We start from the raw sequence: 27,468 nt of genomic DNA on the forward strand, positions 1-27,468 counted from the left end.
GACGTACACACACACTTCCTTTTTAAATCAAACCGGAATGCTTCAAATGCCATAAATGTTCCATCAAGAACAAAGGAGTTTTGTTGAAGGGGATCAAAAGACTGTTGTCCCACATTTCTATGCACCAGTATTTTCAGTTCTCCTATTCCGACTATATTGGCATAGATTTTATGAAACAGTCCCAATTTTCAGCCTCATTCAGGGCAAGCTGCGATATCCAACACAGCAGAGCAATCATAGTAAGTGCTGTATTTTGTATTATGAGACATTCCTTTGTGGATGTCAAGTTGTCATTTGATTATGTGCAGTGCAGAACATATGACCTTCATATTGTATGCAGGGTGATGAATCACAAACAACTTTACAAACACTGAAATTGACTTTTATTGCAATAAAGAAGAGCGCAAGATTTAAAAGTGAAGGTTACAAAGGGACAGCAAAACATGGTTGCATGAGGAATGTTTAGAGGGAAATGGTTGAATGTGTTGCGACAGGCTGACATGTCCTGATTCTTAGTATTCTTCTCCCTCATCCTCTCCTTCCACGCTATCTGCTCCCACCTCCTCATAATCTTTCTCCAGGGCAGCCATGTCTTCCCTGGCCTCAGAGAACTCTCCCTCCTCCATACCCTCACCTACGTACCAGTGCACGAAAGCACGCTTGGCATACATCAGGTCAAACTTGTGGTCAAGGCGGGCCCAAGCCTCTGCCACTGCAGTGGTGTTGCTAAGCATGCACACTGCCCTCTGGACCTTGGCCAGATCTCCACCAGGTACCACAGTTGGGGGCTGGTAGTTGATACCAACCTTGAAACCAGTTGGGCACCAGTCTACAAACTGGATGGAGCGTTTTGTTTTGATGGTGGCAATGGCAGCGTTAACGTCTTTGGGCACAACGTCGCCACGGTACAGCAGACAGCAGGCCATGTACTTGCCGTGACGTGGGTCACATTTCACCATCTGATTACATGGCTCAAAACAGGCGTTTGTGATCTCTGAAACAGTCAGCTGCTCGTGGTAAGCCTTCTCTGCTGAGATCACTGGGGCATAGGTGGCCAGGGGAAAGTGGATACGGGGATAGGGCACCAAGTTGGTCTGGAACTCTGTCAGATCAACATTGAGGGCACCGTCGAATCGAAGGGATGCAGTGATGGAGGACACAATCTGGCTGATCAACCTGTTCAGGTTAGTGTAGGAAGGACGCTCGATATCGAGGTTTCTACGGCAGATGTCATAGATGGCCTCATTGTCTACCATGAAAGCACAGTCAGAATGCTCCAGGGTGGTGTGGGTGGTCAGGATGGAGTTGTAGGGCTCAACAACAGCTGTGGACACCTGGGGAGCTGGGTAGATGGAGAACTCAAGCTTGGACTTCTTGCCATAGTCAACAGACAGGCGTTCCATCAACAGGGAGGTGAAACCAGAACCGGTGCCACCTCCGAAGCTGTGGAAGACCAGGAAGCCCTGGAGGCCAGTGCACTGGTCAGCCTGGAGAGAGAGGGAGGAGAAAATGTTTCACGTTTTAGGTTATTGTTAATGGAAGACAGTAGGCAGGATGTACCATGTACAATAAGACATCACTAAAGGTTATTGGAGATTCTCACCAGTTTGCGGATCCTATCCAGAACCAAGTCTATGATCTCTTTGCCGATAGTGTAATGCCCACGGGCGTAGTTGTTGGCTGCATCCTCCTTTCCAGTGATCAGCTGCTCAGGGTGGAAGAGCTGGCGGTAAGTTCCAGATCGCACCTCATCTGGAGAAAGATCCGTTAGCTTTTCTCAAGAATAAGGAGCTATACCAATGTTACCAGAACCTCATTGTTTTAAAACAAAGTGATCTTACCAATGACAGTGGGCTCCAGATCCACAAACACAGCCCTGGGGACATGCTTGCCAGCTCCAGTCTCACTGAAGAAGGTGTTAAAGGAGTCGTCTCCTCCTCCAATGGTCTTGTCACTGGGCATCTTTCCATCCGGTTGGATCCCATGCTCAAGACAGTACAGCTCCCAGCATGCATTGCCGATCTGGACGCCAGCCTGGCCCACATGGACGGAGATACACTCACGCTATGGGAGAAAGAACAATCATGTAAAATTGAGTGCTCAGATATTGGTAGTCTTTCCTACATAAGAGTTTCAGTTATAAAAAAATTAAAATAGCCTTCATGTGTACCTGTATGTTTTCAAGTTATGCATAGCTTTGGCTCTAATACCAGCACACCCAGGTCACCTGACTCAGTGATTATATGCAGCTATGGGTGAGACAGACCTGCTCTGTGTTGGTGCTGCTGAGAAAGCGCATGACCACAGGCAGCAGCTTTTGGAGTGGAGTAAGTCTACTCATGGCCCTAAATCATTGAGGGGTTTAACCTCTTCTGAATTTAATCAAGATTTAGACACAATTTAAGGATACACTTCAAGACCATTATTAAAACTAGTTTGGGTGACTATTACTGTATAATTTAGGCTACTACATGTCAATGACTGTCATTTTAATGATTTAAATATAAATGTGGCCTAATCAAACAATGAGAAATAATTGACTCAGGATTGACCTGTTATATCTGTGTTATTGGCTATGGCACTGTCCTCTGAGTCATGTCATAACCATGCCATCACCATTTGGTGCTCATGACAATGGGAGTGATTATAGCTGTCCCTCAATGTAAGGTTGATGAAAATCAGCATGGCAAGGATTAGCGCGATGTATGGGGCGGAAAAAGATCGCTGATATTCCACAACTGTGACACTGTAGCCTACTCTGAAGAGAGGAGTTTTTTTTTTCAGTGGCCCTAAAAAAATTGAATTGAATCTCAATTTATTCAGATTGAGGCAAATAGGCTATGCCATTTAATGGGCAACTCTCCTTTCCAACTAAACGAAATGGCGTAGTCTAAAATAAAGTGTACTACAGGTCTCTGCCTCTGGACTATAAGGGACTATAAGGGACTTAGGGCCTACTATAGAATCGGGTTATAATGATTGATATAGGCTGGAACAGCCAGTCTAGTTTCCTTTATTTACACAAGATGAGAAAGCACCACGTGGTCTGAATTGCCCGGTTTATTCAGGTATTGACAAGAATGTCATGACACCTGCCTTATTATTCTATAAAAAGGTCCTGCCCCTCGAACTTTCACCGGCGACAGGCTATAAATAAAAAATCTCACCTATAAATCACATGATTAAGTCATCTCGATGGTGTGTCAAATCATTTCCGATTTTACTGCTTTTGCACTGTATACTAGTTATAAATATGACCACGACACATGTATGCTACAACCGCGTGCCACTTTCCGCAATGCAAAAAAAGCAAGAATAGCCTACTATGGTCAAGAAGCGAGGGGAGAGAAGGAAAGAAGCCTATGCGCCGCCCTACATAAGGAATAAAAGGCCTTTGAATATGTGGCGCAGCACTAGAACTGACAGAGGAGTCATCCTACAACGTGTTAAAAGCGTCACTTTTGTAGCCTAACACAAAGGAAATCATAATATGGAATTTTCAAATGTAGGCTATTTGTGTCACATCGGATAATGTCTGATTGTCACGGTGTGAAAAAAAAGTATATTTTACAACAACAACAAAAAATATGTGTGTATTAGACAACAGAAGATAAAGGCAACAGGTATTAATTATGGTGTCATGTTTGATTGATAATCCATAACCTAATCTTATTATGCGACCATGACACCACATTTAAAGAAGTCTACATCACAATTCCAGTCATTTTCATATTCAAACTTACCATGTCTAAGATGAGGAGTTTTAAAAGAGCAGTAAAGATGAAATAAGAAACCGTAGATTAACGACAAACTCTCACAGACCGACCTTTAGGAGTCTAATGTGAGACGTTTCAGCAATGTGTCAGGGTGGGACTTTATATAGGCTACTGATTATGACGGTTCGCTACATTTGGGCGGCCTTTGGACTGAAATGTACCGCCCACCTGGAAAGAAATAGGCGTTTTTGCTCGTTCTATTGGACCATTTGAACATGTAGGACTGCGTGAATAGTGATGACCACGGAAGAAGGAGAGGCGTGAAAAGAGTGTTAACCCTACGACCAACCATGTTATGTCTAGATGGGATCCATCTTTTGTAAAATTTACGTCAAAAGTTGTTTTTTGTTTTTGTTTTTTGGGGAATTTTAGCTAACCCTAACCTTTATCCTAACATGCCATGTTAATTCACCTAATCTGCTGGGTAAACTCTCCTAAACCTGCTACGAAAAGTCAATTCTGACAAAAGCTGGATTCGTTCTAGCCATGACCCTACAACCAAAGTGCAATGCCGTGAAGATAAGCAAATTCACACATCAAGAGTGAGGTTTGAAAACTATTTTGATAACAGATTGCTTTGAAAATGATAACAATGTAGGCCTAACCTTTGAAACCATCTTCTGATATAGGCCTATTCGTGGTAAAAAAAAAAAAGAAGAAGAAGAGAAAAAGTCTGCTTGGTCACAAGGTTATTATAATTTGGGGTTTTATTTAGTTAAGTTTTTATTTATATTAGTTTTTCGATTTTAATTTAGTTTCAGTTAGTTTTCAGACCTGATTTTCTACTTTTTATTTAGTTTCAGTTATATACAAATATGCATATTTCGTTTTTGTATTATTTAGTTTTAGTGTTATGGACTGAAAGCATGCGTGGGCCAGGCTAGGAGCCATTTGTCTTGTATAGTTTTTTGGGATGTCACTTCTTTTAGCTTGGGGGCAGTAATACATAAGGTGGAGGGTCAGGTCATAGGTTTTGTTAGGTTAAAAGGGGCAATCATCAGTTGCTTCATCCATTTTTGGACTTATAAATTAATGATATGTACCCATTGATTCTTGAAGAATATAACTTATACGTGCCTCATGAGCTTAGTTCAAATGTCGTTACCCATCAGAACCCAACATATAAGCTTGTTTACTCCAATGTTTGTAAACAAAGTAAATATAAACAAACATTGTAAAGCCTCAAAACATGGGTAAAACAATAATTTTGGATATCATGGATGGTCGGTCTTTGTATCCATAGCTCTCTCTATGCATTTTAGAGTGGTTACATTTCTCCAGCCCCATCCCTCAGCTTTTTACGAAAACTGCTGATTAGCCCTTTGACTTTATAATTTAATCTCAATATGACTTGGATTTAATAGGAATAGCGCTGAGACTGGTTTTTAAAAAAATATGGTGAAAGGAAACTCTCTCACCCATGTTTACACCAATCCAATGCTTTTTCACCTCAGTAGAGACATATAAGAAGAATCAAGTTAGCTACCTAGCCGATTCTTTCAATGTTAGCTAGTGATAGCTGATAGTGATGTAGTCTCGAGTATCCCAGACCTTGGAGCACCGTAAACTAGGCAAGCAACCCGTCTGTCTAGAGCTTAGACTGTAAAAAGAATGGACGGAGCCATCGATTACATCACCTCATTGTTTCCTTTGTGAGGTCTTAGTGGCGCATTTGAAGATCAGTGTCGCCATCTTGCTTCATGGAGGCTTTTTTGGAAACGTTGCATGCAGTTTGAGCTACTCTAGGAGGTGACGTTGCAGGCTAGCTCAGTGCTGCCCCCTCTCTTTGAGTATCTCAAGTTGAAGGCCGGCCGGGGTACTGCAGGCTGCAAAGGATCCTTATAACTTCTTCTGTGTCCAATTTTTTAAATAATTGGTTCAAGGACATACATCTGGTGAAATAGAAGCAAGTATTGGTACCATGATTGTGTTCTGATTTTTGTTTATACCCATTAATATTGACCATGATCCTGCTTTCGGAAAACATTGCCTGTAGTACCCCGGTAGGCCTTGAACTTGAAGTCCTCAATGAGAGGGGCAAGTTGTTCTCCGCTGGTCTAGAGAGACTAATAGTGATGCACAAACTAAGCCTATTTCAGACATCGCCATCTCCTGGCAGCATTTACCCGCCAGATTCAGTAGCTTGAAATATTAAACTGAACATAATTCATGATGGTTTTAAATTTGATTTTAGTTAGTTTTAGAGTCCAGGATAATAGTTTCAGTATAGTTTTAGTTTTTCAAATGGGTTTATTAATTATTTTATATATTTAATAAAATATTTCATTTTACTAAATAGATTTTTTCATGATTAGTTTTAGTTTCAGTTTTAGTTTACTATAATAACCTTGCTATTGCATGGACAGTGATCTGTCAGTGGAGTACTTCTGGTACAGTGTAGGCTTACTCAGGAAACAGCAGACACTAGAACCATCGCAAACCACAGAAGGGTTTCCCGAGTGGCGCAGTGGTCTAAGGCACTGCATCGCAGTGCTAGCAGTGCCACTAGAGATCCTGGTTCGAATCCAGGCTCTGTCGTAGCCGGCCGCGACCGGGAGACCCATGGGGCGGCGCACAATTCGGTAGGGGAGGGAATGGCCGGCAGGTATGTAGCTCAGTTGGTAGAGCATGGCATTTGCAACGCCAGGGTTGTGGGTTCGATTCCAGTATAAAAAATATATATATATGCACTCACTAACTGTAAGTCGCTCTGGATAAGAGCGTCTGCTAAATGACTAAAATGTTAAATGTAAAGGGAGCCAGAGTTTTTGATTATGAATCTCGTCATAGATATTGTTTATAAAGTCTTGCACCAGTCCATAGAGAATGATAGAGGCCTCTAGTGGCCAAATATTAGCATGGGCAGCGCCATTGGGGGCTTCCACCATTTTAATGTAGTCAACTGGGTGGGACTTCCAACTTCATTGGCTGATCCCGCCTGGTGACCCTGTTACAGTCATGGGGTGGCAGGTAGCCTAGTGGTAAAGAACGTTGGGCCAGTAACTGAAAGGTCGATGTGCCCTTGAGTAAGACACTTAAACCTAATTGCTCCTGTAAGTCGCTCTGGATAAGAGCATCTGCTAATTGGCAATTTTTTTTTACAAATGGATCAGCCAATTATGAAGAACAAAATGTACTACTTCAAAATGGACTTTGCCTCAATGGCGCTGCACATACTGTCACAGACGCTTTAATGGCACAGATACAAAGATGAGTCCTCTATCTATCTCTATCTACCAGTTAAACTACATTAGCAAACTGCTGAGGATAACAATATGTAAAATGACCTGCTGAAGAATATAACATTACAGATGTCTCATCAGTATGAAAACAGAACTTTGCCACATACTGCATTGACAGAGACAGACATGCTTAGTCTAGATAAAAGTAATGTTAGCTAAATAATTATTTCACTTGCGTATATAAACCTACTGATATCAATTTACTCTGTGGTCACTTATCTGTATGTGACTTATAACATTGCTACTGGATGTCATAACAGAGACAGAGAACAACCTTCTTTATTGATGATCATTTTATTAGGCTCTCGCTACAAAAGCACAGATGAAGCAAGGACATCAGCCTTTGTGAGTGAGCATATTTTAAAAGAGTTGTAGACTACACCTTACCATCCTAATACTTCATTATATTGGTTGTTCAAGGCAGAATCATACATTCTTAGAAAAAAAGGTGCTATCTAGAACCTAAAAGGGTTCTTTGGCTGTGCCTGTAGAAGAACCCTTTGAAGGGCCCTTTTTGGTTCCAGGTAGAACCCTTTTGATTCACGGTTGAACCCTTTTGGAACTCAAAAGGGTTCTACCTGGAACCAAAAATGGTTCTACCTTGAACCAAAAAGGGTTATCCTATGGGGACAGAATCCTTTTGGAACCTTTTTTTCTAAGAGTGTAGTGGAAACAATTCAGTCATTCTCAGCTCTGGGTCACATAGGAATGTGTGAATTTGGCATAGTATTTAATACTCCTCTCCCTCCTCTTCTCCCTCTCCCTCAATGGAGTCGACGCCCACCTCCTCATAATCTTTCTCCAGGGCAGCCATGTCCTCCCTGGCCTCAGAGAACTCTCCCTCCTCCATACCCTCACCTACATACCAGTGCACGAAAGCACGCTTGGCATACATCAGGTCAAACTTGTGGTCAAGACGGGCCCAGGCCTCTGCAATAGCAGTGGTGTTGCTAAGCATGCACACTGCCCTCTGAACCTTGGCCAGATCTCCACCAGGTACCACAGTTGGGGGCTGGTAGTTGATACCAACCTTGAAACCAGTTGGGCACCAGTCTACAAACTGGATGGAGCGTTTTGTTTTGATGGTGGCAATGGCAGCGTTAACGTCTTTGGGTACAACGTCGCCACGGTACAGCAGACAGCAGGCCATGTACTTGCCGTGACGTGGGTCACATTTCACCATCTGATTGGCTGGCTCAAAGCAAGCATTGGTGATCTCAGACACTGAGAGCTGCTCGTGGTAAGCCCTCTCTGCTGAGATCACTGGGGCATAGGTGGCCAGGGGGAAGTGGATACGGGGATAGGGCACCAAGTTGGTCTGGAACTCTGTCAGATCAACATTGAGGGCACCATCGAATCGGAGGGAAGCAGTGATGGAGGACACAATCTGGCCAATCAACCTGTTAAGATTAGTGTAGGAGGGACGCTCAATATCAAGGTTCCTACGGCAGATGTCATAGATGGCCTCATTGTCTACCATGAAAGCACAATCAGAATGCTCCAGTGTGGTGTGGGTGGTCAGGATGGCGTTGTAAGGCTCAACAACAGCTGTGGACACCTGTGGAGCTGGGTAGATGGAGAACTCAAGCTTGGACTTCTTGCCATAGTCAACAGACAGGCGTTCCATCAACAGGGAGGTGAAACCAGAACCGGTGCCACCTCCAAAGCTGTGGAAGACCAGGAAGCCCTGGAGGCCAGTGCACTGGTCAGCCTGTGGAGAGGGAAGAGAGATGTTTCAGATCATTATGGTTGGACAACGACAAGAAATATACAGGATGTACGATAAGGCATCACTAGAGGTTGTTGGAGATTCTCACCAGTTTGCGAGTCCTGTCCAGAACCATGTCAATGATCTCTTTGCCGATAGTGTAATGCCCACGTGCATAGTTGTTGGCTGCGTCCTCCTTCCCAGTGATCAGCTGCTCAGGATGGAAGAGCTGGCGGTAAGTTCCTGTGCGCACCTCATCTGGAACAAAGAAAGCGCTTTTATCTGAAGAAGTCAAGACTGATACACACAAAAAAATTAGGGTTCCTCAAAGGTTCTTTGGGAAGGGTGATGGTTCTATGTGGAACCATACTGACCCAAATAACCCTTTAAGCCTTCCATGGTCCTTTGCAGTTCAAAAAAGGGTTCTTTACTCTTTTAGTGATAATTAAAATGTGGCTGATTATAATATTTGGGGGCGTGGTTTGCGCACAGTTATTTTTGTGTAACCGTAAGTGAGAGTGTCATTCCAATTGATCTAATCTGTTGTGTTATGCTATTACATGTTTGGCACTATATAGAACCATTTGTTTTTAGTGTGTTGCACAGTGTCATCATCATTGTTTCAAGACAAAGTGATCTTACCAATGACAGTGGGCTCCAGATCCACAAACACAGCCCTGGGGACATGCTTGCCAGCTCCAGTCTCACTGAAGAAGGTGTTGAAGGAGTCGTCTCCTCCTCCGATGGTCTTGTCACTGGGCATCTGACCATCGGGCTGGATCCCGTGCTCCAGACAGTAGAGTTCCCAGCATGCATTGCCCATCTGGACTCCAGCCTGACCCACGTGTACTGAGATACATTCACGCTGGTTCAAAAAATAGAAAAGTATATAATTCATTTAAAAAATAAATGTAATTGAGGCAAGTGTCCTAACTTCTCATAATCACATTCCAATAAATGTATAGTAAATTACAACCAGACCATTAAAAAAAAGATGTAATAATGAGACCTTTGGAGTCTAGATGTGTTCTTTTGGGCCGGTTTCCCGGACACAGATTAATCTTAGTCCTGGACTAAAAAGGTATTTCAATGGAGATTCTCCATTGACCATGCTTTGTAATCCAGGACTAGGCTTAATCTGAGTCCGGGAAACCTGCCCTTGATGTCTGAATGTGTTCTACACAGAGTCACTCTCAATATGCTAGCCTAGCACCTGCTAGAAGGGTCATAACTGCTGATACCATTAAAAAAATACATTTTTGAAATACCAAGTCAGATTTGGTGCCATTCTGCAGGGACAAAAACATGCTGAGAGACTAAAAATAAATGTAGTGTGCTAAATGGTGTGGTGGATGTTAGCCTACCTCACTGAGTGCAATATTAATAATTAATGTGACATTTCTGAATTTCAGCAAAAATATTTACCTTACATTTATTTCATTTTTCTATAACAGGCTATTTCTCTGATAAATTACACATAACAGCCTATTATAATGATATTATACATAGGCATAAACAAACTGGTTGGATTTGGCCAACACATGCTTCGCCTTTTATATGACTGAATTCACACCCTTTCCAAATTTCTTTAGGGAGTGGCTTGGTTTGTGTGGCAGAGCAGTCCATTACAGATGGCTTTCGATTTGCGTGTGTTTCTAAATTAGCCTACACTTGTTTTAATATAGATGCCATTTAGGATGTTCCTATAAAAAACGTGGGTTTCAACACTACAAACCATCTTTCAACAAAACTCAACATCAGCACCAACTCTCTAGGCAACTACTAAACGCACGCGCGTTCAAGAATAATAGAACATTCTTGACCTACAAGATCCATGCATCCTTTCTAGCAGCCCATAATCAAAATGTCGACAATGTCATTGCAAATGTACCATAACCACTGTCTCATTATGGAACATCTCACAATTTGTATACCCAATTGTAATAAATAAAAAATTATACTATACAAATATTTTTTTAAATAATGAAATGAACGGCTCACCATTTTGATTGCTTTATGAGGAAAGGTATGATAGAGGCGCCGAAAAGATGAACAGTGCACTCTTCTCTAGACAACAGCAGTGAGGGCGCGGGCCACTGCGGGAGGAGGCGGAGGAAGGGGAGGAGGAGGGCGGTGCTTTCTCATTCATTGAACCAGGCAGCGACACACAGCCACAGCCCAGACTCGCTGACAAAAGACAAAGCATGTTTGCAGATAATGACGTTATTTTTAATTTTATTACTATATTATTATAATTTTGAAGGCGAAATAAAATATGTAGGCCTAATAAACACTGTAGATCGAATATAGCTCAATGAGAGTGAGAAAGTGACAATAATGAAAAAGGGTTAGCAATGTTTTGTAAATTATGTTCTGTAGTCTGTTAAGCCATTACAGAGGTCTAAATAGCAGTAATGGACACACCCTTTATAGAGTGCTTTTTGCTGGATGACACTGCACATAAGCCTACATGAGATACTATAAATCCCATGTGTAGCTCAGTTGGTAGAGCATGGCGCTTGCAACGCCAGGGTTGTGGGTTCGTTTCCCACGGGGGGCCAGTATGAAAAATGCATGCAAGTCGCTCTGGATAAGAGCGTCTGCTAAATGACTTAAATGTAAAATAAAGAAATGAAGACAGGCCTGGGTAAGATGATCAAATCTAACCCCTTCAAAACAAACACACGGCCCCACATGCACTCTATTTTGTAAGTCAATTAATTATTTAGTCCCAAATCTCCTTGAGCTTTGTGTGCTGAACTAAATTCTGTGCCAACAATACAGCGCTGTTCTAAAATGTAGAGTAGAATATCTAGCACCACATTAGACATATCGCCTCTGTCATTAGATGCCATTCAAATACAAAGTAAATTAATTGAGATGGAGAGGATGCAAACCAGTATAAAATCTCACAAAAGACAGCATTTTCATTCAAGTGCATGAAAATACTTTCATGCCAATTTAACATAAAATTGAAAAAGGGTAACAAAATAGGGTTCCATCAAAATAAATATAAAAATTGAAAGGATGAGAAGTTATAGATGCTTGACAGAAATTTGAAGGGGCCAGACTCTTAAAAGGAGTTAATTCATGTATTACAATAGAGTATGACTTTTTCTGCACCAACCTCCTTCTTCTAACCCCCGCTTCCCCCCTAGTCTGCCTGGCCAGACCTCCGCCCCTCTTTGTTCAAGATTTTGCTGCAGTGACGTCGCTCCTCTGCAGTGGATCATGTGACTGATGTGTCACTGTGGTTAGTTACCAGCAAACACATGGCCCCTCAGCTGTCTGCCCTCTCCTCTCCCTGTGAATACCCCTCGACACACACACACTCACATGCACACACACACACTGAATACCCCTCGACACACACACACACTCATAATTTCAATAATATCGGACTGAGGGCGAGGGGATTAAGGAAGAGATGGGGGCTGTGTTTGAACGAGACAGCTGCATCAGATTCTCCTGACTGCCCCTCCCTGCTCGTCTGCCTGACTTGCATCCCATCCCAACTCAACAATCACAGACAGATGGACCACTTACACTTTCCTCCCCTTTAGGATAGACTGAAACATGGATGAAACCCCGTAACAAATATCAAGATGTTGAGCATGAATGAGTAAATAGCCTAACTGTGTTCTTAGTGTATGTTAGCAGGTGCATACCCATCTTATTTATGGTCAGGAAGAATGCTGTTATGAAGAATTTATTTTATTTTACTCCTATACCATGAATCTATAGCTACTAATCAAATCAAATCAAATCAAATTTTATTTGCCACATGCGCCGAATACAACAGGTGTAGACATTACAATGAAATGCTTACTTACAAGCCCTTAACCAACAATGCATTTTTTAAAGATAAAAAAAATAAAGTGTTAAGTAAATAAAATAAAAGCAAATAACTAAAGAGCAGCAGTAAAATAAAATAACAGTAGGGAGGCTATATACGGGGGTACTGGTGCAGAGTCAATGTGCGGGGGCACCGGCTAGTCGAGGTAATTGCGGTAATATGTACATGTAGGTAGAGTTAAAGTGACTATGCATAAATAATAAACAGAGTAGCAGCCGCGTAAAAGAGGGGGGTGGGGGTGGGGGTGGGGGTGGGGGGGGCAGTGCAAATAGTCCGGGTAGCAATGATTAGCTGTTAAGGAGTCTTATGGCTTGGGGGTAGAAGCTGTTGAGAAGCCTTTTGGACCTAGACTTGGCGCTCCGGTACCACTTGCTGTGCGGTAGCAGAGAGAACAGTCTATGACTAGGGTGGCTGGAGTCTTTGACAATTTTGAGGGCCTTCCTCTGACACCGCCTGGTATAGAGGTCCTGGATGGCAGGAAGCTTGGCCCCAGTGATGTACTGGGCCGTACGCACTACCCACTGTAGTGCCTTGCGGTCGGAGACCGAGCAGTTGCCATACCAGGCGGTGATGCAACCAGTCAGGATGCTCTCGACGGTGCAGCTGTAGAACCTTTTGAGGATCTGAGGACCCATGGCAAATCTTTTCAGTCTCCTGAGGGGGAATAGGCTTTGTCGTGCCCTCTTCACGACTGTCTTGGTGTGTTTGGACCATGATAGTTTGTTGGTGATGTGCACACCAAGGAACTTGAAGCTCTCAACCTGTTCCACTACAGCCCCGTCGATGAGAATGGGGGCGTGCTCAGTCCTCTTTTTTTTTCCTGTAGTCCACAATCATCTCCTTTGTCTTGATCACGTTGAGGGAGAGGTTGTTATCCTTGCACCACACGGCCAGGTCTCGGACCTCCTCCCTATAGGCTGTCTCATCGTTGTCTGTGATCAGGCCTACCACTGTTGTGTCGTCAGCAAACTTAATGATGGTGTTGGAGTCGTGCCTGGCCATGCAGTCATGGGTGAACAGGGAGTACAGGAGGGGACTGAGCACGCACCCCTGAGGGCCCCCTGTGTTGAGGATCAGCGTGGCAGATGTGTTGTTACCTACCCTTACCACCTGGGGGCGGCCCGTCAGGAAGTCCAGGATCCAGTTGCAGAAGAAGGTGTTTAGTCCCAGGATCCTTAGCTTAGTGATGAGCTTTGAGGGCACTATGGTGTTGAACGCTGAGCTGTAGTCAATGAACAGCATTCTCACGTAGGTGTTCCTCTTGTCCAGGTGGGAAAGGGCAGTGTGGAGTGCAATAGAGATTGCATAATCTGTGGATCTGTTGGGGCGGTATGCAAATTGGAGTGGGTCTAGGGTTTCTGGGATAATGGTGTTGATGTGAGCCATGACCAGCCTTTCAAAGCACTTCATGGCTACAGACGTGAGTGCTACGGGTCTATAGTAATTTTGGCAGGTTATCTTAGTGTCCTTGGGAACAGGGACTATGGTGGTCTGCTTGAAACATGTTGGTATTACAAACTCAGTCAGGGACATGTTGAAAATGTCAGTGAAGACACTTGCCAGTTGGTCAGCACATGCTCGGAGTACACGTCCTGGTAATCCGTCTGGCCCTGCGGCCTTGTGAATGTTGACCTGCTTAAAAGTCTTACTCACATCGGCTACGGAGAGCGTGATCACATAGTCATCCGGAACAGCTGGTGCTCTCATGCATGCTTCAGTGTTGCTTACCTCGAAGCGAGCATAGAAGTGATTTAGCTCGTCTGGTAGGCTTGTGTCACTGGGCAGCTACTACAAGCCTTTGATGATAAACCATGGATGAATATGACAGGAACAGTTGAATTTGAATCAATATCCCAATTAAGTGTATGAATGCTGAACAAAGAGAAACTGCATTTAGGCCTAAATATGACAGAAGTCAAACCACATGGCCATATAAAAAACAAAACCAAGTGATGATGATGATTATGATGATGATGAATATGTGTTAGTGATTGTTATGCATGGTTTGTAAGTGGGGCTCTGCAGGGTGTGTGGCAGACAATAGGGTCATTGGTAACATCTGCTAGTAGAACCTGAATATTGAATGTGATTCTCTCTAATAGATCAGCAGGGTTCCAGAGGAGCTGGGTTTCCGTTGGTTGTGTTTATTCATGTACTTATCTCTGCAGCAAGATGCTTTAATACTGTACAAAATGAGTCATGCAAGTCTCTAATGGAAGAGATTTGAGCAACTCAAGTACATGGGATTAAGGCCCCGAATCAGTTGCTTAAATAGGCCTAGAATAATTATCGGATGTTTGATTGCATGGCAGATTTACGTTTATTGGGATGAGTCTTGTCCTGGAGGCAGAACTGAGTGATATCCGCTAGATGGGCCAGCTGCAAAGTCAAAATTGGCTATATTGTAAACATTTATTTGTTCTTAATTTAAGGTTAGGGTTAGGCATTAGGGTTAGAAGTGTGGTTAAGGTTTGGGATAGGTTTAAAACAGTGGAAGGTGCTGAGGGGAGGCCAGCTCACAATAATGTCTGCAACGGAGTCAATGGAATGGCATCAAACACATGGAAACCATGAATTCCGCTCCAGCCATTACCACGAGCCCATCCTCCCCAATTAAGGTGCCACCAACCTCCTGTGGTTTAAAATCTGATTTCATGACTTTGTGGCTGTGCCAGCTAGTGACAATTCTGCAGAGCTGCCTCCAGAACAAGATTCATGACGAAAACGCTAACCTGCCTTCATGGTGGCTTCTAAACAGCTTCTACCCCCAAGCCACAAGACTCCTGAACATCTAATCAAATGGCTACCCAGACTATTTGCATTGCCCCCCCCCCCTCTCTTTTACACTGCTGCTACTCTCTGTTTATTATCTATGCATAGTCACTTTAATAACTCTACCTACATGTACATATTACCTCAATTACCTTGACTAACCGGTGCCCCCGCACATTGACTCGGTACCGGTACTCCCTGTATATAGCCTTGTTATTGTTATTTTTACTGCTGCTCTTTAATTATTTGTTACTATTATTTCGTATTATTTTATATTGTATATTTTTGTGATTTCTTTGGGTATTCTTTCTTAAAACTGCATTGTTGGTTAAGGGCTTGTAAGTAAGCATTTCACTGTAAGGTCTACACCTGTTGTATTCGGCGCATGTGACAAATAACATTTGATTTGATTTTGATTTGGTGCTGAAAGGGGTTGATGCCAGACTAGGTCTTTGTGAACAGGATCCCTGTATATAGCCTATATCTGAACGTTTTTTAGCCTGGTATTGACTACAGAGTGGGGTTCTAAAATTGCAGATGCTGTGGTTCAAATTTCACTGACTCAAATAAACTAACAAAGAACTCTGTAATATAAAATAATAAATAAACAATTAAATAATATCAAAATAGGCCTACATGTACAGTGCATTCGGAAAGTATTCAGACCCCTAGACTTTTTCCACATTTTATAACGTTACAGCCTTATTCTAAAATTGATTAAATTGTTGTTTTTTGTCATCACACACAATACCACATAATGACAAACCAAAAACAGGTTTACATTTTTTTTGCAAATGTATTAAAAATAAAAAACTTAAATATCACATTTACATAAGTATTCAGACCCTTTACTCAGTACTTTGTTGAAGCACCTTTGGCAGCGATTACAGCCTCGAGTATTCTTGGGTATGACGCTACAAGCTTGGCACACCTGTATTTGGGGAGTTTCTCCCATTTTTCTCTGCAGATCCTCTCAAGCTCTGTCAGGTTGGATGGGGAGCGTTGCTGCACAGCTTTTTTCAGGTCTCTCCAGAGATGTTCGATCGGGTTCAAGTCCGGCTCTGGCTGGGCCACTCAAGGACATTCAGAGACTTGTCCCGAAGCCACTTCTGCGTTGTCTTGGCTGTGTGCTTAGGGTCGTTGTCCTGTTGGAAGGTGAACCTTGCCCCAGTCTGAGGTCTGTTTTCGCTTTGTCATTATGGGGTCATTGATGAGGACAAAAAAATATAAAAAATTAGAATAAGGCTGTAACATAACAAAATGTGGAAAAGTCAAGGGGTCTGAATACTTTCTGAAGGCACTGTATATGCACTGTATATGCTGACCATACTCCAAATGGCTCTCCTAACTCTTGTTAAAACAACAAACAGGACCAATGCAACTATTTTCACAGGGCTGGGGGAACTGTACAGTGTTACCTGCTGCATCTCTCCCACCATAGGCCTCACACCTAGGCCTTCCGTTTTGACCCTCTCCTCTTCCTAATATATTAATTTATTCATGTATGCTGGATCAGCCCTCCTTGCTATACTACAAATACTAGCGCGCCACGGTGTTTGAGGTCAGTTACTACATCGACTCTTAGCTGTCGCATAAAGTAACATCGCTCTCATCCGAAGATAAAATTGTAGAAACTTTAAAAATGGTGAGTACAGATTACCACAGAAATGTAGAAAGTAGTCTGTTGATTTCTTTATGTGGTGTGCATCTCTCATTTTAGTGATGGTGGTGCTATAGCAACTCATCCATTCCATCAATGTAACTTTACATATCCTAACATTTTGTTGCATACTATGTATACGGCGACATTCAAATTGTGGCTGGAATTTCATATTATGGCTGAAATCAGTGGACACTGATTTATTTGACCACCAGAATATAATAGGATAGGCTATGGTTCAAACTGTCTGCCTATGGAACCCTATTTTCAATTGTAGGTTTATTACGAAATGATACAGTGAAAGTGTATCTCATGTCGACTCAATTAAAAAAACCATTACATTGTCGCTTTGCTGGAAAATGAAAGCTGAAAGGTGATTGAGGTGAATTGATGCCCGTAACATTTGGCGGGCTACGGACGGAGGATGATAAATACACTTTGGTTTCAATTAACCCCAATTATCTTATACTTACTTGTAATTTAACATAATTTGCTATCATAAAATACTGCCAAGTTCAAGTTTGACTACCGAATATCTCAATTTGCGTTTAACGAACCTGGGATAGAAGTTAGAACATTCCAGATCTCTTTTAATCGTAACCTCTTCCGCATTGATGGAATTCGGCGTTTTCATGGTCGTGTGACGTGCACCTTGAAATGTGTTACGCTGAGAAGAGCTTTATTCTAATAGTTAGCATTTTTCACCCGTTTTGCCTGTTTAATAGCTAGTAAGAATACTGTAGTCTATTAATGAGTCTATAATATGCGTTATATAAGAGACTCCTATCTTTGGTGCCTTAGCACGTATGGACGTTTAGGCATTCTGTTGGCATCTCCATCAAATGTCTTATGCATAGCCGCGGGAAGTAGCTTGGGGGTGAGGGTGCTGCTATATTGGTCAGCTAATACAGGACTAGTAAAGGCCCAATGCTGATAATTATCTGTACAAAACAGTTAATCTGATAATACTTGTGGAATATACAAATACTTGCTTGATATACAGTAGCAGTCAAAAGTTTGGACACACCTACTCATTCAAGGGGTTTTCTTAATTTTTTCTATTTTCTACATTGTAGAATAATAGTGAAGACATCAAAACTATGAAATAACACATATGGACTCATGTAGTAACCAAAAAAGTGTTAAACAAATCAAAATATATTTTATATTTGAGATTCTTCAAAGTAGCCACCCTTTGCCTTGATGACAGCTTTGCACACTCTTGGCATTCTCTCAACCAGCTTCACCTGGAATGCTTTTCCAACAGTCTTGAATGAGTTCCCACATATGCTGAGCACTTGTTGGCTGCTTTTCCTTCACTCTGCGGTCCAACTCATCCCAAACCATCTCAATTGGGTTGAGGTCGGGTGATTGTGGAGGCCAGGTCATCTGATGCAGCACTCCATCACTCTCCTTCTTGGTCAAATAGCCCTTACACAGCCTGGAGGTGTGTTGGGTCATTGTCCTGTTGAAAAACAAATGATAGTCCCACTAAGCGCAAACCAGATGGGATGGCGTATCGCTGCAGAATGCTGTGGTAGCCATGCTGGTTAAGTGTGCCTTGAATTCTAAATAAATCACAGACAGTGTCACCAGCAAAGCACCCCCACACTATCACACCTCCTCCTCCATGCTTCACGGTGGGAAACACACGTGGATATTATCCGTTCACGTACTCTGCATCTCACAAAGACATGGCAGTTGGAACCAAAAATCTCAAATTTGGACTCATCAGACCAAAGGACAGATTTCCACCGGTCTAATGTCCATTGCTAGTGTTTCTTGGCCCAAGCAAGTCTCTTCTTCTTATTGGTGTCCTTTAGTAGTGGTTTCTTTGCAGCAATTCAACCATGAAGGCCTGATTCACTCAGTCTCCTCTGAACAGTTGATGTTGAGATGTGTCTGTTACTTGAACTCTGTGAAGCATTTATTTGGGCTGCAATTTCTGAAGCTGGTAACTCTAATGAACTTATCCTCTGCAGCAGAGGTAACTGCGGCGGTCCTCATGAGCCAGTTTCATCATAGCGATTGATGGTTTTTGCTACCTGCACTTGAAGAAACGTTCAAAGTTCTTGACATTTTACGGATTGACTGACCTTCATGTCTTAAAGTAATGATGGACTGTCGTTTCTCTTTGCTTATTTGAGCTGTTCTTGCCATAATATGGACTTGGTCTTTTACCAAATAGGGCTATCTTCTGTATACCACCCCTACCTTGTCACAACACAACTGATTGGCTCAAACACATTAAGAAGGAAAGAAACTCCACAAATTAACTTTTAACAAGGCACACCTGTTAATTGAAATGCATTCCAGGTGACTACCTCATGAAGCTGGTTGAGAGAATGCCAAGAGTGTGCAAAGCTGTCATCAAGGCAAGGGGTGGGTACTTTGAAGAATCTCAAATATAAAATACATTTTGATTTGTTTAACACTTTTTGGTTACTACATGATTCCATATGTTGTTTCATAGTTTTGGTGTCTTCACTATTATTCTACAATGTAGAAAATAGTAAAAATAACGAAAAACCCTTGAATAGGTAGGTGTGTCCAAACTTTTGACTGGTAGTGTATGTTTTCCAGTTTCTTGAAATACTTTGCAAATGCAACTTATTTCTATGTGAAAACTGAAATGGTCTATTCATTCCTTTTTAGTAAACACTCTTATCCAGAGCAACTTACAGCAGTGAGTGCATACAGTTTCGTAAGGGTCCCCCGTGGGAATTGAACCCACAACCCTAGCATTGCAAGCGCCATGCTCTATCAACTAATCCACATCATCACAAACCACTTGATGTCTCAATGTACTCAATTACTGTATTGTGCATTGTTTTCAGACCCCTTGACTTTTTCCAAATTTTGTTACATTACAGCCTTATTCTAAAATGGACTAAATAGTTTTTTCCCCTCATCAATCTACACACAATACCTCATAATGACAAAGCAAAAACAGGTTTGTAGAATTTTTGCTAATTTATTAAAAATAAAGAACTGAAATATCATATTTACATAAGTATTCAGACCCTTTACTCAGTACTTTGTTGAAGCACCTTTGGCAGCGATTACAGCTCTGTCAGAGTGACCATCGGGTTCTTGGTCACCTCCCTGACCAAGGCCTTTCTCCCCCGATTGCTCAATTTGGCCGGGCGGCCAGCTCTAGGAAGAGTCTTGGTGGTTCCAAACTTCTTCCATTTAAGAATGATGGAGGCCATTGTGTTCTTGGGGACCTTCAATGCTGCAGACATTTATTGGTACCCTTCCCCAGATCTATGCCTCGACATAATCCTGTCTGAGCTCTACGGACAATTCCTTTGACCTCATGGCTTGGTTTTTGCTCTGACATGCACTGTCAACTGTGGGACCTTATATAGACAAGTGTGTGCCTTTCCAAATCATGTCCAGTCAATTGAATGTACCACAGGTGAACTCCAATCAAGTTGTAGAAACATCTCAAGGATGATCAATGGAAACAGGATGCACCTGAGCTCAATTTTGAGTCTCATAGCAAAGGGTCTGAATACTTATGTAAATATGGTATTTCTGTATTTTATTTGTAATACATTTGCAAAAATGTCTCTAAACCTGTTTTCACTTTGTCATTATGGGGTATTGTGTGTAGATTGATGAGGACATTTTTTTATTTAATCAATTTTAGAATAAGGCTGAAACCTAACTAAATGTGGAAAAAGGGAAGGGGTCTGAATATTTTCCGAATGCACTGTAGATGACCAGCCTATAATACAGTAATGTACATTTACATTAAGTGGTTTGTAAGGATGTTAAATTAATACTGCACAAAAAGTGGTTGTTTTCCATGTTATTTGATCAAGAAAAATATGTAATTCGCCTCCTGAGTGGTGCAGCGGTCTAAGGCACTGCATTGCAGTGCTTGAGGCGTCACTACAGACCTGGGTTCTATGCCAGGCTGTGTCACAGTCGGCCGTGACTGGGAGACCCATGAGGCGGCGCACAATTGGCCCAGCGTTGGCTGGGTTAGGGGAGGGTTTGGCTAGCCTGGATTTCCTTGTCCCATCGCGCTCTAGCGAAGCCTTGTGGCGGGCCGGGCACCTGCAAGCTGACTTTGGTCCCCAGCTGGACGGTGTTTCCTCCGACACATTGGTGCAGCTGTCTTCCGGGGAGTTTTGTGTCTTTGCCCATAACTTTGCACCTTTTGATGTAAATGTTTGAGGACAGGGTTTTGTTCTTTCTGGATTCCATTAGAATCACGATCGCAGAGCAAGGCAACAGTTCTTACAATTCCAGCTATTGAATCCTGTAAGACAGTGTTCTTAATTTTACAATTACCTTTTTTGCCAAAGCGAAGATCCTGAAAAAAAATTGGGGCCTGCGCTACAGATGTCTATTTCGGGCCGCTAATACTAGTAAAGGCCCAGTGAACTACTTACGTGAACATTTGTATTTTTTATTATATATTTTTTTATTTATTCTGATTGTTCAGGGGGTGCTGCAGCACCATCAGCACCCCTACTTCCCTCGGCTCTGTCCTTATGGCCGTCCTTCAAGAGATAGGCCTACAAGGCAAGATTAATGAAGTAGAAAGGGGATCACATTGACAAAATGTACCCAACAGTTCTAACATAGGAACAAACCAACATTACCAACCCATTACAGATATTGTGGAACAGGTTCATCCATATTGAAGTTCCAATGGCCATTTTAAATTATCTAACTCTTTATTTGTGGAGGAAAGTGTAGACATTGTAATATTCATAGGAAAAGAACAGACTCAGGTGAACTTTATTAGTTAACTGTAAATGAAGGCTGGTAGGGAGCTTCTTCATCCTTAATCTCCGCTGGTGCATATGGTCTCCAGAATGAGACCTGACAGGGGGAGGGATAAGATCTCCGTCTGAAGTGGTCTTATGCAGATGGATTTGTAAGTCGCTCTGGATAAGAGCGTCTGCTAAATGACTTAAATGTACATTTGTGTTTAAACCATTGTAGCCAGCTGCACCCTTGTCTTTCCATGTTCATGATTAGATTAGCCCTCTAGGCAGCTGCTTTCCAACCAGAGACAAGCACTTTTGATATAACAGTCACAGGTTCAAGTGTACTCGCTGCACATAAAGGCTACAATTCCTATAATGGCATTACTGTTAAATCAATGCACTGTAGAACCTGTATAGTCTTCCATTTTGCAACATGAGACGTCACGTCAACTAGTGTCAAGTTGCTTAGCAACGAAATATGTAAGCACATCGCTTGGTAACGGCAGGGTGAAGCTGGGGCGAGGAAGGGAGGGGGAAGGAGAGGAGAGGAGAGAGTGGGTGGAGGTGGGGGGATGGTTACGTGATTCGTCATGGTCATGCTGCAGCTTTTGGTCCTCTCGCTCTCTCTCTCTCTCTCACCTCCTGCAGACTGCAGTTCAGGGTGGTCCCTCTTCATGGCATAATTCCCACTTTCTCAAACCCATTTATGCGCTCAGAACAGAGGGGATGATTGTGTGGAATAGCTGCAGTGCTGCAGTGTGGGAAAAAATGCAACCTTACTGTATTTCATCCCAGCCCCCTGCAAATCAAATCAAATTTTATTTGTCACATGCGCTGAATACAACTGGTGTAGACATTACCATGAAAGGCTTGCTTACGATCCCTTCCCAACGACGCAGAGTTTAAAAAGAATAATAGTAACACAAGAGGAATAAAATAAAATGCACAAGAATGGAGCTATATACAGGGAGTACAGTACCAGGTCAATGTGCAGAGGTACGAGGTGTTTGAGGTAGTACTGTGTGTACATGAAGGCAGGGTAAAGTGACAAATCATCAGGATAGATAATAATAAGAGAACAGAGTAGCAGCAGCAAATGATGAGTGTAAAAGTGTGTGTGTCGGTATGCGCGCAAGCGTATACATTTACATTTCAGTCATTTAGCAGACGCTCTTATCCAGAGCAACTTACAGTAGTGAGTGCATACATTTTCATATGGTCCCCCGTGGGAATCGAACCCACAACCCTGGTGTTGCAAGCACCATGCTGAGCTACACGAGACCGTATGTAGTGCATGTGAATTGTGTGGATCTTGTGTGGGAGTGTCAATGTAGTGTGTGTGAGTGAATGTGTATATGGTTTGTATATATAGTCTAGTGAGTGTGCGTAGGGGTCAGTGCAAGATAGGGTCAGTGCAGATAGTTTGGGTACCATTAATTGACTATTTAACATTCTGGCTATTTAGCAGTCTTATGGCTTGGGGGTAGAAGCTGTCTCTGAGCCTGTTGGTCCGAGAGCTGATGCGCTGGTACCGTTTGCTGGACGTTAGCAGAGTGAACAGTCTATGGTTTGGGTGGCTGGAGTTTTTGGCAATATTTTGGGCCTTCATCTGACCCCATGATATAGGGGTCCTGGATGGCAGGGAGCTCGGCCCCAGTGATGTACTGGGCTGTCCGCACCACCCTCTGTAGCGCTTTGCGGTCGAGGGCGGTGCATTTGCCATACCAAGTGGGGGTGCAGCCAGTGAAGATGCTCTCGATGGTGCAGCTGTAGAACGTTTTGAGGGTCCGAGGGCCCATGCCAAATCTTTTCAGCCTCCTGAGGGGGAAGAGGCTCTGTCGTGCCCTATTCACGACTGTGTACAGTGTGATCCAATTAAATTGTGCTCTCTCCTCTTTCTCCAGCGTGAGTGTATCTCCATCCACGTGGGTCAGGCTGGTGTCCAGATTGGCAATGCCTGCTGGGAGCTCTATTGTCTGGAGCATGGGATCCAGCCGGACGGTCAGATGCCCAGTGACAAGACCATCGGAGGAGGAGATGACTCCTTCAACACTTTCTTCAGTGAGACTGGAGCTGGCAAGCACGTACCCAGGGCTGTGTTTGTGGATCTGGAGCCCACTGTCATTGGTAAGATCACTTTGTCTTGAAACAATGATGATAACACTATGGTATCTCCTTAGTCTTGAGCCCCCAGGTAACAGGTATTTCTTTTTACAGATGAGGTGCGAACTGGAACTTACCGCCAGCTCTTCCACCCTGAGCAGCTGATCACTGGGAAGGAGGATGCAGCCAACAACTACGCCCGTGGGCATTACACCATCGGCAAAGAGATCATAGACTTGGTTTTGGACAGGACCCGCAAACTGGTGAGAACTTACATTTATATGATGTCTTACACTCTACCCACATCTCTGTACATTCTGCATCTTTATCCAACCATAATGATCTGAAACATCTCTCCTCCTCCTCTCCAGGCTGACCAGTGCACTGGCCTCCAGGGCTTCCTGGTCTTCCACAGCTTCGGAGGTGGCACCGGTTCTGGTTTCACCTCCCTGTTGATGGAACGCCTGTCTGTTGACTATGGCAAGAAGTCCAAGCTTGAGTTCTCCATCTACCCAGCTCCCCAGGTGTCCACAGCTGTTGTTGAGCCTTACAACGCCATCCTGACCACCCACACCACACTGGAGCATTCTGACTGTGCTTTCATGGTAGACAATGAGGCCATCTATGACATCTGCCGTAGAAACCTTGATATTGAGCGTCCCTCCTACACTAATCTTAACAGGTTGATTAGCCAGATTGTGTCCTCCATCACTGCTTCCCTCCGATTTGATGGTGCCCTCAATGTTGATCTGACAGAGTTCCAGACCAACTTGGTGCCCTATCCCCGTATCCACTTCCCCCTGGCCACCTATGCCCCAGTGATCTCAGCAGAGAGGGCTTACCACGAGCAGCTCTCAGTGTCTGAGATCACCAATGCTTGCTTTGAGCCATGTAATCAGATGGTGAAATGTGACCCACGTCACGGCAAGTACATGGCCTGCTGTCTGCTGTACCGTGGCGACGTTGTACCCAAAGACGTTAACGCTGCCATTGCCACCATCAAAACAAAACGCTCCATCCAGTTTGTAGACTGGTGCCCAACTGGTTTCAAGGTTGGTATCAACTACCAGCCCCCAACTGTGGTACCTGGTGGAGATCTGGCCAAGGTCCAGAGGGCAGTGTGCATGCTTAGCAACACCACTGCAGTGGCAGAGGCTTGGGCCCGTCTTGACCACAAGTTTGATCTGATGTATGCCAAGCGTGCTTTCGTGCACTGGTACGTAGGGGAGGGTATGGAGGAGGGAGAGTTTTCTGAGGCCAGGGAAGACATGGCTGCCCTGGAGAAAGATTATGAGGAGGTGGGCGTCGACTCCATTGAGGGAGAGGGAGAGGAGGAGGGAGAGGAGTATTAAAGTGAAGTGAATTGATTCACCCTAGTCATATCACTAGCATGCTTATCACTGGTCAGAAGTTTACATGGCTCAGCTTTCCTTATTAGCGTTGGAAATGGCTAGCAAACACTGTCACACATCATAGATATTCATGTTTTCTGTTGGCACCGAAAATGGTTAATGAAATGTGCTGTGGTTGTGTTCAGGGAATGTTATGGTGTTGCAATGGTTTTACCTTTCACGGTTTCATATTCTTTTACACTTCAGCAGTCTGTCATCTTTTGTCTGTTATATACAATAAATTACTGGAGTTTTTTTGCTTCTTGTCTTTCTTTCTTCAATTTATTTATTTTGTTCTTTCTTCACTCACTAAAACTTACCACAGTATTTCTCAAGAAGGAATAATTTGATTGTTGCAGTGTAATAATATTATTTGTTGCCATGGGGCAGAGAGAGAAATGCAGTTGTATAGCTAATATCTTGCTATTTTACACATTTTGCCATGAGGCTGAGAGAAAATGTTGCTGTTTTAAGTTCAGGGATTCTTGAAAGACGGGACAATCTCAACTTTTTTTCCACAAATATTTGTCTTAATATTAACAAAATTTGAAATATATATTTTGATAGACCAAAGTATCAGTTATCACACCATGTAAAGGAACAACCTTTTTTTGTAACTAACTGGATAGGCATTTCATTTTTACAGTCATGTCCACAAATGTTTAAATGCCTTGATTGTTTAATTCTAACGTTAGATTATTCAAATATGTAATACAAATCTCCAAACTTATTTTTGTTTTGTTTTATAGCACTAATGCTCCAGGGTTAATTTCGTTACCATTTTGGCAGGTTTTCCTAGATTTAGAACATTAAACAACATTTATAAAGCAAACAATATCCCTTAGGTCTAGCACAGCAAATATATCAAATGTTTAAGCAGATGTTACAGAACAGTGATACAAATATTTATTTCTGAATATTGACACCAAAAAAAGATCTTAAGGGGGTTAGCCATCAGTGACAGAGTTGAAAATCCCCAATAAAACATAACCATTCGATCAGATATTTCAGCACTGACTGAGTTGACAAAATGTCATTTTTCTTCTTCAAGTGGTTTACACGGCAGCAATTTATAAAACCTAATTAAATGTAACATATTTGAACCAAAATGCATGTTCTATCAGGCAGATGGAGTTTACAGTTTATGGTTGTGAACTTGTGATCATGGTGATTCCAATATTGTTTGTTGAATTATTATTCTTTGCCTAATTTATTGAAAATGAAATTAAGAAATGTCTAATTTACTTAAGTATTCACAACCCTGAGTCAATACTATGTAGAAGCACCTTTGGCAGTGATTACAGCTGTGAGTCCTTTTGAGTAAGTCTCTAAGAGCTTTGCACACCTGGATTGTACAATATTTTTCCCATTATTCTTAAAAAAATTATTCAAGCTCTGTCAAGTAGATTGTTGATCATTGCTACACAGCCATTTTCAAGTCTTGAAATTGATTTCTCACGCCTATTTAAGTCAAAACCGTAACTAGGCCACTCAGTAACATTCAATGTCGTCTTGGTAAGAAAATCCAGTGTAGATTTAGCCTTGTGTTTTAGGTTATTGTCCTGCTGAAAGGTGACTTTGTCTCCCAGTGTCTGTTGGAAAGCAGACTGAACCAGGTTTTCCTGTAGGATTTTGCCTGTGCTTATAGCTGTATTCTGTTTTTCCTTTATCCAAAAAAACTCCCTAGTCCTTGCTGATGACAAGCATACCCATAACATGATGCAGCCACCACCATGCTTGAAAATATGAAGAATGGTACTCAGTGATGTGTTGTGTTGGATTTGCCCCAAACATAACATTTTTAGCAGTATTACTTAAGTGCCTTTTTGAAAACATGATGCATGTTTTGGAATATTTGTATTATGTACAGGCTTCCTTCTTTTCACTCTGTCATTTAGGTTAGTATTGTATAGTAACTACAATGTTGTTGATCAATCCTCAGTTTTCTCCTATCACAACCATTAAACTCTGTAACTATTTTTAAATCACCATTGGCCTCATGGTGAAATCCCTGAGCAGTTTCCTTCCTCTCCGGCAGGAAGGACGCCTATATCTTTGTAGTGACTCGGTGTATTGATACACCATCCAAAGCCTAATTAACAACTTCACCATGCTCAAAGCGATATTCAGCGTCTGCTTTTACATTTTTTACACATCTACCAATCGGTGCCCTTCTTTGCGAGGTATTGAAAAACCTCCCTGGTCTTTGTGGTTGAATCTGTGCTTGAAA

The 27,468-nt window shown here is 42.5% G+C and overlaps 2 protein-coding genes across 6 annotated transcripts; one reads left to right on the plus strand and one right to left on the minus strand.

The window, feature by feature from the left end:
• Positions 1-366: 366 nt before the first annotated feature.
• LOC121575154 (tubulin alpha chain) lies at positions 367-10,840 on the minus strand. Of its 5 annotated transcripts, XM_041888058.2 has the most exons (5): positions 10,728-10,840; positions 9,369-9,591; positions 8,836-8,984; positions 7,803-8,729; positions 367-560 (listed from the first exon to the last, which is right to left on the minus strand). In XM_041888058.2, the coding sequence occupies exons 1-5, from the start codon at positions 10,728-10,730 to the stop codon at positions 513-515; spliced, it is 1,350 nt and encodes a 449-aa protein (XP_041743992.1). In that variant the 5' UTR covers positions 10,731-10,840; the 3' UTR covers positions 367-512. The 5 variants fall into 5 exon arrangements, with proteins under 5 accessions (XP_041743992.1, XP_041743994.1, XP_041743995.1 ...); XM_041888060.2 differs by lacking the exons at positions 7,803-8,729; positions 8,836-8,984; positions 9,369-9,591; positions 10,728-10,840 and adding exons at positions 1,604-1,752; positions 1,842-2,064; positions 5,414-5,507 and having other exon boundaries at positions 367-1,487; XM_041888061.2 differs by lacking the exons at positions 7,803-8,729; positions 8,836-8,984; positions 9,369-9,591; positions 10,728-10,840 and adding exons at positions 1,604-1,752; positions 1,842-2,064; positions 5,195-5,363 and having other exon boundaries at positions 367-1,487.
• Positions 10,841-16,900: 6,060 nt separating this feature from the next.
• LOC121575153 (tubulin alpha chain) lies at positions 16,901-25,493 on the plus strand. Its single transcript, XM_041888055.1, has 4 exons — positions 16,901-16,999; positions 23,649-23,871; positions 23,962-24,110; positions 24,219-25,493. The coding sequence occupies exons 1-4, from the start codon at positions 16,997-16,999 to the stop codon at positions 25,197-25,199; spliced, it is 1,356 nt and encodes a 451-aa protein (XP_041743989.1). The 5' UTR covers positions 16,901-16,996; the 3' UTR covers positions 25,200-25,493.
• Positions 25,494-27,468: the final 1,975 nt, after the last annotated feature.

This window comes from Coregonus clupeaformis, chromosome 10 (genome assembly GCF_020615455.1).
Source record: "Coregonus clupeaformis isolate EN_2021a chromosome 10, ASM2061545v1, whole genome shotgun sequence".
Classification (NCBI taxonomy): domain Eukaryota; kingdom Metazoa; phylum Chordata; class Actinopteri; order Salmoniformes; family Salmonidae; genus Coregonus; species Coregonus clupeaformis.